The 12,488-nt window shown below is 32.6% G+C and overlaps 2 protein-coding genes across 8 annotated transcripts in view; one reads left to right on the top strand and one right to left on the bottom strand.

Moving 5' to 3' along the window:
- hibch (3-hydroxyisobutyryl-CoA hydrolase) overlaps positions 1-3,342 on the bottom strand; it is a 50,725-nt gene extending 47,383 nt beyond the window's left edge. The window contains exons 1-6 of one of the 3 annotated variants that reach the window (NM_001014316.2): positions 3,241-3,342; positions 2,447-2,489; positions 1,375-1,506; positions 1,190-1,274; positions 1,030-1,110; positions 893-945 (exon numbers count right to left, since the gene is read on the bottom strand). In NM_001014316.2, coding sequence (NP_001014338.2) covers positions 893-945; positions 1,030-1,110; positions 1,190-1,274; positions 1,375-1,506; positions 2,447-2,489; positions 3,241-3,272 — 426 coding nt within the window. In that variant the 5' untranslated portion in view covers positions 3,273-3,342. Of the gene's footprint in view, positions 1-892; positions 946-1,029; positions 1,111-1,189; positions 1,275-1,374; positions 1,507-2,446; positions 2,490-3,086 lie in introns of all 3 variants that reach the window. The other 2 variants (XM_087267169.1, XM_087267170.1) reach the window with 2 other exon arrangements.
- Positions 1-12,488, top strand: part of pofut2 (protein O-fucosyltransferase 2) — a 46,744-nt gene that overhangs the window by 19,384 nt on the left and 14,872 nt on the right. For 2 of the 5 annotated variants that reach the window (XR_015498963.1, XR_015498962.1), the window contains exons 1-4: positions 3,572-3,789; positions 5,828-6,078; positions 7,629-7,773; positions 11,029-11,139. Coding sequence is in view for 3 of the 5 variants with exons in the window: in XM_087267094.1 (XP_087123220.1) it covers positions 3,614-3,789; positions 5,828-6,078; positions 7,629-7,773; positions 11,029-11,143 (687 nt within the window). In the remaining 2 variants the exon portion in view is untranslated. Of the gene's footprint in view, positions 1-3,561; positions 3,790-5,827; positions 6,079-7,628; positions 7,774-11,028; positions 11,162-12,488 lie in introns of those variants that run through there. The other 3 variants (XM_087267093.1, NM_001077630.2, XM_087267094.1) reach the window with 3 other exon arrangements.

Below are 12,488 nucleotides of genomic sequence, written 5' to 3'. Positions count from 1 at the left end.
AACAAGGTCACAGTCAGATATATTTCAAATGAACAAGATTAAGCCGGTAAATCTAGCAAATACTGTTGCGTTACATTTGACCCACCCGGGTGTTACTTTCGGCCCTGTCGATGGGGTCAAAATGTGCAATTTTTGATTAAAATAAAATTATATTGAAGCTCTTCTACATTGATACAAAGTAGCACTTGATTTTGATAGACCACTTTTGTGAGTTAGTAACCACAGCAAAAATATATTTCTGTCTAAAACATTATCTTTCAAAAATAGGTTTTTGTGACAAATGGTACTTTTGTCCCCTCTCTCCCCTACTATGTGCAACGTGGACACAGTCCTATAAAATGTTGCTCAATCCATAGCCTTCCAATCAAAGGACACTTCAGAACTGATTCATAAGAAAGCCAAAAGATTGTGTGCAAGAGAAGCTCACTGCTGACACCTACAGGATAAAATCCGCAGTGGAAAACAGAAATTAAGAGGATTAAAAGAGGGGTTTATGACTCATAGTGCGTCACGCAGCTCATATGGTCAAACATAACTGGGAGGTATTGAAAACGGCACTAAAAATACACACAATAATAGCTAATGGGTTCTTATGAGTATGATTACTAATTTGTATGCATCATTCACAAATGGAAACGCGTAGACTGTGCATTATACAAGTCAATGCCAACGTGAGACCTATTTTGGAAACAGTGGGAAAAAAATAGTCCAGCTATATGTATAAAGCTGGACACGTTGTCCTTCATTTATTTTGTTATCTAGTAAACACAAGTCAAGCTGGACCACATCGCCTCTGGCTTCGTTAATGCTATTTTCTGCTAAATTAGGACAAACAGCACCATCTGCTGGGGAATTTTGTGCAGCATGAGAATAATATAGCAGAAATACTCACTCCTCCCATTGTAATTCCATTAATTAGAGCCACATAGGGTTTCTGATATGTACCTAAATGAGTGAAAAATTGACGATATAAATAAATAAGTCTGTTCATCAAAGCAAAAAAACTATTAAAAAAGTGTGAAGACATACCAATAGTGTTGTTAAGGATGTATTCCTCGCGGAAAAAGACTTGGGAAAGAGAATCGCCTGCTTTTCCAGCCTCTGCGATTGCTGATAAAACATTCATTTTGAGCATTTCAGTACAAGTTACAGATTTCTTTCTTAATCAGTTGTCTTTTTACATTATTACCTCTGATATCTCCACCAGCACAGAAAGCCTTCTCTCCTGCTCCTTTAATAATCACTACATCCGTTTCCGAGTTTTTGTCCCATTTCTACAAAAACAAAAAGATTGAAACAGATAAACAAAATAGAGATTATCATGGAGTTAGACTGGATGATCATCAATAATAAAAGGGGTTGTTCTCTCCTAACCTTGAGCTGAGGGTAGATGTGTCTGATCATGTTGAGTGTGAGAGCGTTCAGAGCTTTGGGTCTGTTTAGTGTGATTACTCCGGCTTTTCCCACTTTCTCAAACAGAACTTCAGATCCAGCTTTACTGGACATCTGAAACCAGACATATAGAAATAGTATTTGATGGAAGAAATATGCAGAATCTTTTTGTTATTACAAATATATATATAACAATGACAATATTGAGCATCAAAATCGCAATGTGTGTATCTGAAATAGTCATATCGCAGGATTAGACTGTGTATTAAATATAAAAAATAAAGATAGTATCATATATTATTATTAATACAATGTATAATACATTATATTTAATTATTTATACAATTATGACCATGTTATTTTACATTGAATGTAAAATAATATTAATAAATAATATTTTAATTGTTTAATTGCAATTATTAATTTTAATTTATTATAATTTATGCAGATGTGATGGATAGAAAAAGACTTGATCACCTCAGTCAATCTATATGAATGAAATCTTTACTAATAGAGATAATCAAATCATCTGGTTCAAATGATATTATATATATATATTGTAATATATTGTGGCAATTAAAAAAATAAAATAAAATAAATATATATATATATATATATATATACACACACACACACACACACACATAAAAAGAAGCATTTGTAAAATAAAATTTTATTTGCAAAAATCACGTCATCACGTCTTTAACCCATGTATAACTATTGTTTTTATTAACAATAATACAGCATATTATACAGCAATTATGATATGTAATTTTTTATTTTACTGGTCGCGTTTATTTCAGTATCAAGCTTAATTTAACAATTTATTTAAATTTCAAGCAATTTAGGACAAGACATCAAATCAAAATGGTTATTTTATCATGTAAACAAATAAAATTATCCATACTAGCAATGTGCATACTTTCAACTGGATGAATAATTGTGTGCACACACACACACACACACACACACACACACACACACACACACACACACACACACACACACACACACACACACACACACTAAGAATACAGTCCTTGAGAATACTTACCATGTGTCCATGTATTCTCTGCAATCTACAGACTGATCGCAATCTGTGTAGGATAAAATCAATAGTGTTGTTACTAATTTTGTGTTATACATATTTTAAAGCATTGCTACAAAAAATAGACAAAATATTTGAAACTGAAACCTCTAGTAAACAAACAACATACAAATATTGAATTTACTCGCATTTAATTTTATTGTATTATGATTATTTTTAAATATCAATGACAAAGTGGACAAGGCACAAAATCAATTACAATATATTACAAAAAAGGCTAAATAATATAGTAAAAGTTGTCTCTAAAATAATGTAATGTAATAGATTCCATACTACAAAATAAAAAACAATAATAATTTTCCAAGAAACAATGGACAGCAAGAAAACACTAAATATCTCAAGATTTTATAATTACATACATACAACTGTTTCATCTACAAACAAAAATACACTAAAATATATGAACACTAAAATATATGAACAAATTTAGCAACAAATGATTGTCCTAAATGTCATGGAGAATGCAGAATTGTAGTTGGCTTCTATAGGTTTCAGAAACATTCTTCTTATAATATATTTGTTAATGTTTTGCTTACATTATTTGCTGACTTTCTTTACGTTAACGTTATTAGACAATGTAACTTACACATAACAGTCAACGTCCAAACTTCGGACAAATGTCCTCAACTGTACTGTACTACACTGTCAGGTTGCATGCGATAGCCTGTTTCATCTACAGAGCCTGTAAGCAGAACTAATCCACGATAACACCACATCCGGGACACTTTAAGAATACTCACCTCTGTGCAGATGTGAAAATTATTAACGACATGCTCATATCTTTGATGTTCTGGATCACTGTGCACAGTAAGGTTTCACCCTGTCGCGACTGCTCATTGGCCCTTCTTCATGGTGTCATAATGGCGCGACACTATAGAGCAAATCTCGCGAGAAGCGGGCAGACTAGTTTCATCCACGTCTTATATTTCGAACTATAACGCAGTATGTGCTCTCTTATTATTTTAATTAATGGTGTCATGTATAAGACTATATATCACTTTGCATTGTTGGGTTTTGTAATCGCGAAAAGAGGAAATACCGATATATACTTTGGTGTGTGAGTTGCTAGGCAACTGTGCCGACGCCGGAACTGCGTGGCTGTGAAAGAAAGACATGGCGACCAACAGGGGAACAGCTGTGTCTGTCCATCTCCATCATATTTTAGGATATATTACAGTATTTATCTTTGTTATTTTATCTAGTAACTCGTCGTCTGCTTCAGAGGACGATGCATTTCGCGCCGGTCAGTCGATGTTTTCACCGGTGGCTGCAGCATCACGGGATGTTCGGTAGGACTGTTATAAACTGCAAAAGATGCTTCATACTTTTATGTTGCTTTTGTCCATCAATGTTAAGAATGTTGTTGATTTATTCCTTTTATGCAGTGCCATTCGAATTTAATTGGCAGCACTTATTCAGCACCACCCTATATAGAAAATCTATTATAAGTACTGTAAGAGTGTTCTTCTCGCACTAAATTATTCAAAAGTTGTTTTTAATTATTACGATTTTTTATTATTCATTCATTTTCTTTTCGGCTTAGTCCCTTTGCTAATCTGGGGTCGCCACAGCGGAGTGAACCGCCAACTTATCCAGCATATGTTTTACACAGCGGATGCCCTTCCAGCTACAGCCCATCTCTGGGAAAGAATCTTATTAATGAAAATATATTCATTTGAAAGAAAATGAGAGAGAGAGATAGAGAGAGAGATAGAAAGAGGGAGAGAGAGAGAGATTATTGACATCTAGATTAATATAAATGAATCGTTGTAAATGTACTGATTATTTTTGTTTTTATTATTGTTTTTTCCTAAAATGTTGATTGTGAAATGTACAGTTTATTCTTATCTATTATTTTTTATTGATATATTTTATAATATATTGAATAATATATGATATATTAAATAGTATGATATATTATTTATATTTTTATTTAATTATATTATATATATATATATATATATATATATATATATATATATATATATATATATATATATATATATATATATATATATATATATATATATACACACACACACACACACACACACACACACACACACACACACATACATACATAATGCATACATACATACATACATACATACATGCAGTTGAAGTCTGAATTATTAGCCCCACTGAATTATTAGCCCCCTGTTTATATTGTCCAAAGCCATGCGCTATAGATTGAATTGGGTTGGCCAAATTGTCCGTAGTGTTTGTGTGTGAATGAGTGTGTATGGATGTTTCCCAGTGATGGGTTGCGGCTGGAAGGGCATCCGCTGCATTAAACATGTGCTGGATAAGTTGGTGGTTCATTCCACAGTGGCAACCCCTGATTTATAAATAGACTAAGCTGAAAAGAAAATGAATGAATGAATATTTACATATTTTTTATTACGATTACTACTGTGACTTTTTTGTTTATGTGTGTTTTTATGTAAACTTTATAAATGCTTTGGCAGTCTATTTGCAACATTTGTCATGCTAATAAAGCAATTATTGAACTGAACTGAATTGAATAGAGAGAGAGAGATAGAGAGAAAGAGAGAAGTAGGGAAAAGGTGTTCATTTAAAAAAAAAAAAACCTTTTCTAAACATTTTATTTGGAGAAAGTAAAAAAAAAAAAACTATTCCAAGCTACATCTAATGAAACAAAAAATAGGTTGAAAATGCTTAACTAAATGCACGTTTGATTTATTTTATTTGATCATTTATTAAATTATCTTATAAGTCTAATAAATCTGTTATTAAATAAATGTTGTGCGTTTGATTTCTAGTGAGAAAGTATTACAGACAGTTTTCTAATTGATGTATTAATTTAAACAAATATTTTACAGTTTAGATGTTTTCATTTTGCAGATTTAATTTTTGCAATTCAATTTGCATCAATTTAAAAATGCATGTAGTTTGGAATTTGTGAGAGAATAAAAAGGGAAAAAAAACACTTGTAATATTTCTTATTTAAATGAAACACAAATGCTCCACCTCAATTAGTGGTTTAATTAAGTTTAATTAAATAAATGTAATATTAAGCTTCTTCATGATAGCAATCTTATAAGTTTGTAATTTGTTGTTGATATAATTAAATCATTAAAAACATGTTACTTTGATTGGAAAAGACATCAAAAAGAAGTCATTTTTTCTATTAAAATCTATACAAAGTTTGATTAAATTCAATTATAAATCTGTTTGCTGAAAAAAAATGTATTTGATATAAGACTTTGAGAAAATGGAAACATAACATTTAATCTAATACATAAGTTGGAGACCTAAAAATGTTTTGCACTTTATGAATGCTCCCGTCTTTATGTAATTCGTCAGCTACCTCCTGTATGATGTGAATCCACCTGAAGGCTTCAATCTCAGACGGGATGTTTATATCCGCATGGCCACTTTGCTGAAGACGTTGAGGAAAGAGGGTGACTGGGTGCTGGTTTTGCCTCCATGGGGACGACTGTATCACTGGCAAAGCCCTGAAATACATCAGCTCCGCATCCCGTGGGGTGAATTCTTCAGCATAACCAGCCTGCAGGCTAACATACCAGTCATTGAATACGAGGAGTTTATTGCTGGTAAGTTACACTAGTTTCATTGATTGTTTCTTTTAGAGAGAAGAATTGAAATGACAGGTGGTTAATTTGATTAGCTCAATTGAACTGTGATTAATTTATTCAGAAAGTGAAAATGTTGAAGAAATATGTTTATTATATAAACTGTAATTCCAAATGTGGAAGCTAGTGGGAGAATATACACACTTTACCTACAGTATGAAGACAGTGCGTGACTGTTAGTCATGTGCTATTTAAAGGGATAGTTCAGAATACCTTCTTTTGTGTTCAACAGAAAAAAGGAAACTCATAAAGGTATAGAACCACTTGATGAGATAAGAGTAACTATCCCTGTAGTAGACACTGCAGGTGAGCAGGGTAAAAATGAACTAATTGTTGTCACCATCTGCAGTTTACTGATTACATAAAAAAATTGCAAACCTTTCATTTTATATTGGATGTTTTCTAAAATTATACATTTAAATATGCAAATGTGGTATTTTGTCATTTCAATATGCACTATTTTTCATACATTTCTGACACAATAATTATATTAGAGTCAAATAACATGATACTTGTTATATATTATTAACAGGTATTAGAGTCAAATGTTAGAATCAAATCAGAGTCAAATATATTAGATTTTAATGTATTAGTCACATCGTCACCTTGGAATTATAAGGTTCTATCTGCGTTCTGAATGATTTTGAGATATTAAACTTCAAAGTTTTTGCATTCCATAGCAAACATTATGGGTGTAACACTTGTTTTTTTTTTTATTTTTTTTTTTTATGAAAAGTCTTAAAATGTAAACAACTTAAAAAAAAACATCCTATAATGTAAATAAGTTGTCATTTAATAAGAATATGTCAATAACTAAGTATGGATGTTTCCCAGAGATGGGTTGCAGCTGGAAGGGCATCCGCTGTGTAAAAATATATCTTGGATAAGTTGGCGGTTCAGTCCGCTGTGGCTACCCCAGATTACTAAGCCGGGACTAAGCCGAAAAGAAAATGAGTAAATAATAATAATAATAATAATAATAATAATAATAAAATATAAAAACAATAAAAATGGCAAATAATCAGTATTAATCAAATCTAAAAAAAAAAATCAGTAATTTTAATCCAAAAACTACTGATCAATAAAATGATATAATGATAATTATATAAATGACTAATTATCATATGATTAAATTAAAAATTAAATGAAGAATAAATTAGTGAAAATAAAACACAACACAAATAAATGGTTGCTTTCCTGAAACAACACACACTTAAGTTTGTTACAAGGATCCTTAGTTCGATTTTTCAGTGTGATGAAAAAAAAACACTTCGTAAAAATCCAAATAGCCCAAAATAACATTCACATTCAACACATTCAAGTATTTCCATCAATGTATGACTTTCTATCTTCTGAACACAAAAGAAGATCATTACATAGTTAATAAGGATGTGATTTTCATTTTTGAGTTCTGTTCAGTGTAAGCGGGTGCATTGCTTTTATAAATAAAATACAAAAAAATTAGACTTTGTTATGATTCCATCTGTCTGCATCTTTGTTATTGATCTCAGAGTCTGGGGGTCCCTTCATTGACCAGATCCTTGTGCTGCAGAGCTATGCAGAGGGCTGGACGGATGGAAAATGGGAGGAGAAGGTGGATGACAGACCGTGTATTGAAAAGCTGATGTACTCAAAAGACAAACAGGGTTATTACAGGTACTGCTTTAAAATCATGCTCAACCAGTTCAGATGCTCGTGAGAGGCACAATTAAAGGACAATGCGAGGAATGCTCATGCATTTTTTAGAGTCATAGAACAGTTATTTAAGAGAAAAACATTTTATATGTATATATATATATTTCAAGCATCACAACAGTGCGCAATATTGAACCTATTCAACAATGCGGAAGTGCGCTCGTTTTTGCCATTGTTTTAGATCTTCCAATTTAGTTGCCTATGGGAGAAATGGCTTGGAATGATAAATGGCAGAAAACGGTCAAACTACTTGCTCTACAACCAAGTGTATTCATGACTATACAGACAAAGTAGAATATTATAATAAGAAAATGTCAGTTTGCAACATCAAGCTGCATAATGAGCTGTTTAAAATGTCTAAAAACAATAAGAGTGAATGAGAGAGGATCTCTCGAGCCAAAAAGATAACAATGGCTGCATCCGCTCCTACGTCAAGAATAAGGTCAATAGCTTTAATTTATGCATCAGAATGTTTCCTGTTTTATTTTATTATTGAGAAAAAATTATATTATTATACATTTGTAATGTTCTACCTTAGATACCTACTAAACTGTTATTTATGTGTAAGAGTAGTTTATCTACCAAAGTAATCTTATATGGCATATTTGTTAAAACATGTCTTTATTAAGTTTTTTCAAGGTTTTACAATAAATCAAACCCTAATACCTAAAACTCACCCCAGACATTTTTAGGGGAAAATAAAAACTAAATTATATTCCTTGTTAAAAAAAATCTACTGAAAATAATAAATAAATAAAAAGAAAAAAGAAATCTAATCAAACACCAATTCACCTTCCACAACTGCAGACGTCCAGAGCTTCTTTAATAGAAGTATTAAGTACTTCTTTAAAAGAAGTATTAATAGAAATTTTAATAATTTTTCACAAAGTTCAAAAGCACCTTGCAGATACGACAAAATTCCAATAGAGGGGTGATTAACATTTTTTTAACATAAAGCAATACATCGCCTTGTTTGTATTAAATATAAATCTATCAAGTTTTTTTTTTAGTAGACAAAGCACAACTGTCTTCATACAAATTCAATATACATAATCCAGAACCTAAAGGAATGGGAATGAAAATAAGTTGTGAAATATACTGTACTGAATCACCTCCACCCCAAATTTTTGTACCTCCTCACACTCCTACACACAATGAAAAAATGTACCTTGCATCTTATTGTATTTAAAATACGGATCAGGATATTATGGTTGAATTTATTTAATCTTACAGGAGCAATATAAGTTCTTATTACCCAATTATATTATAGCAGTCTCAATCGGGAATTCAATGTTTTTGTTTGTGCATTCAATCATTCATTCATTTTCTTTTTAGCTTAGTCCCTTTACTAATCTGGGGTCGCCACAGCGGAATAAACCACCAACTTATCCAGCATATGTTTTACGCCACAGGTGTCAAACTCAGTTCCAAAAGGGCCGCAGCTCTGCACAGTTTAGTTCCAACCCTAATTAAACACACCTGATCAAACTTATTGATTCCTTCAGGCTTGTTTGAAACCTACAGGTAAGTGTGTTGGAGCAGGGTTGGAACTAAACTGTGCAGGGCTTCGGCCCTTCAGGAATTGAGTTTGACACCCATGTTTTACGCAGTGGATGCCCTTCCAGCTGCAACCCATCACTGGGAAACACCCATACACTACAGCCAATTTAGCTTACCCAATTCACCTATACCGCATGTCTTTGGACTTGTGGAGAAAACCGGAGCACCCGAAGGATACCCAGGCTAACACTGGGAGAATATGCAAACTCCACACAGAAATGCCAACAGACCCAGCCAGGGCTCAAACCAGCGACCTTCTTGCTCTGAAGCGATTGTGCTACCCACCGTGCCACCTTGCTGCCCTTTGTTTGCTTGTGCATTCAAACATATTAAAATCCAGTCCTCTACAGAAATATCCATTTTTGTATCTTGGATCCATGCTAGTCTTTTATTTTCAGAGTTTTCTTCATGATTTTCTCTTAACATGTTATATAATTGTGTAATTCGTCCTTTGATATAACAATCTTGTTCTGTAAGAGTTTCCAATAACGACCTTAGGGGGAGCTGTGTTGAATTCTTTAAATGTGTTCTTAGTTGTAAATATTTAAAAAAAAAAAAAAAGTGTTTTTGAGGTATATTAGATTTTGCTGCAAGATTTTTAAATGACATTAATATGTTGTCTTCATACAAATCTTTTAATTATGCCCTTATTCATCCATAGTTTTGTTTTTAGTGGGACTGAAATTATTATTGCCCCAAATAGGGGAAAAGCAAGAAAGCACTGAGAGATCTTTAAGATATCTATGGGCTTTGTACCAAATTACAATAGTGTTTTTTAAAAATAGATTATCTGTATTTTGTTTTAGGTCTTTAAAGATTGCTGAATAATACATGGCATATTTAGAAAAATAATAATAATAATTTGATGACACTAAAAGAAGGATCATAGTTCAGCCCCAAAATATGAACTGTCATTTTAAACCTTGATACTTTACCACTGTACTTCAAAGCACTAGGCTTTACCTATTTGCTGGCAAGACATTTTTACTTTTGAAATATAATACAGTTTAGTATGGTAACACTTTTATGTATTGCAATGAGTACAGGTCAGAATAAGTATGCTGTTTATAGATATGGTGTGTTGTTGTTTACGTAAATCTGTTATGCTGAATAGTAACAGAGCATAATTTATTTTTACAAATGTTCTTTGAAATATGGAAGTATACACTTTACTTGCATTAAATGTGCTTTATGTGTATATAAATTTGAAATAAAGTAAATTAAATTAAAGTAAATTTGATCTAATGCAGAAACAAAATGTTTTTTTTTTCCATGTAACTAAGTTTCATAGTTAGATTTCACAGTTCTTAGAAAGGTAAAACAGATCTGTTATCAGTGTCACAAACCGTGAAACATATTTGTGCGTGTGAGCAAGATTTTAAAAGGCATTGTTTGTGTCATCGTCTACGCACACTCATGTTGTTCCAATGTATGCTTTTCTTTGTTCTGCTGAATGCAAACAAAATCGTTTTGAACTGTTTTGAATCTGTTTGAAAATGACTTTTGTGGTATGGAAAAAAGCACACAAAACATCCTTTAAAAATCTCCTTTTGTGTTTCACAGAAGTATGATATGCATAGGAATATGTGAGTAAACAAAGGTAAAAGTTTTATTTTAAAGCCATTTGTTTCATTAAATCTCGTTTTATTTTTCCAGAGGTTGGTTTTGGGGTTTTGAGGAGACCAGAGCATTGAATGTCACCTGTTTATCTGCTCAAGGACATGCATCTATCCTGGCCCCTGTCTTACAAAATAACATAACAGCCACGTAAGTCAATTTAGAAGAACTTGTGTGCACTCGGTACTATGGGTGTACTTACACTAGGCTGTCAGAACTGTACCCAAGTGCATTTGACCCCCACTGATTGGTTTGGCTCTGGCAGTGCATAGTGTAGTGTGAATGCAAAGCTGGAAACTCGTGGGGGGACAATTGCACAAGGCATAGGTTCAAAGCAACTGTGCCTAGTGTAAGTACACCATAAGATGCATTTTGGTCTATCACATTGCTCTTGTCTCTTGTCTTGGTGCATACAGTTGAAGTCAGAATTATTAGCCCCCCTCTATATTTTTTCCCTCAATTTCTGTTTAACAGAGAGAAGATTTTTTTTTCAACACATTTGTAAACATAATAGTTTGAATAACTCATTTCTAGTTACTGAATTCTTTTGTCTTTGCTATGATGACAGTACAAATTTGACATTTGACAAATTTGACATATTTGACTATATATTTTTAAGGTACTAGTATTCTGCTTAAAGTGCAATTTAGAGGCTTAACTAGGTTGATTAGACAAGTAAGGGTAATTAGGCAAGCCATTGTATAACAATGGTTGGTGTGTAGACTATCAAAGAAAATATTGCTTAAGAGGGCTAATAATATTGACTTTAAAAATGGTTGTGAAAAAAGGAAAAACTACTTTTATTCTAGTTGAAATAAAACAAATAAGACTTTCTCCAGAAGAAAAAAATATTGAAAATTCCTTGTTTTGTTAGACGCAATTTAAGAACATTTAAAAAAAGAAAAGGAAATTGACAGGATTGCGAATAATTTTGACTTCAACTGTATGCAGCTTTTTTTCTGATTTGGTTGTTGTTGTAATATTGCACGATAAGCTTGTACAATTTACGTATGAACATGAAATGAAAATGAAAGACGATACAGAAAGCTGCAGCTTTTTATTTCTGCTCTGTTAGCCAAAAAAGTAATGCTTGAATTATCTAGAATGAGGACTGTTTAGAGAACATTGCATATTTTACTTTTTTTTTTTTTTACCTTCAAGCAAGCTTCCAGTTTAATTCCTGACTGTCAGGTTTGTTCAACAACACATCCTCTCATTTTTCAGAACTATGTCAGAATGTTTCAACACATTCAACCATATAAAAGCAGTTCACCTTCGGGGGGAACTTCAGCACTATAAGTGGATTTGATTGTTAAAATCCACGTATGGGAGATTCGGTTCAGAAGCTACTCGTCTGAAAGAGTATTGAACGGGCCAATTAAGAATGAATTGGCAGCGCAAGCCTGCGCAGGTGAGCGGCATAAGCAATCAACTGAGTATATAAGCTCACCTGGCGCCAGCAGACGCTATCCTTTTCGCTTCAGAGACTTTTCTGATCG

Source organism: Danio rerio, chromosome 9 (assembly GCF_052040795.2).
Source record: "Danio rerio strain M-AB ecotype USA chromosome 9, GRCz13ab, whole genome shotgun sequence".
Lineage (NCBI taxonomy): Eukaryota > Metazoa > Chordata > Actinopteri > Cypriniformes > Danionidae > Danio > Danio rerio.
This window is presented reverse-complemented; position numbering and strand designations above follow the sequence as displayed.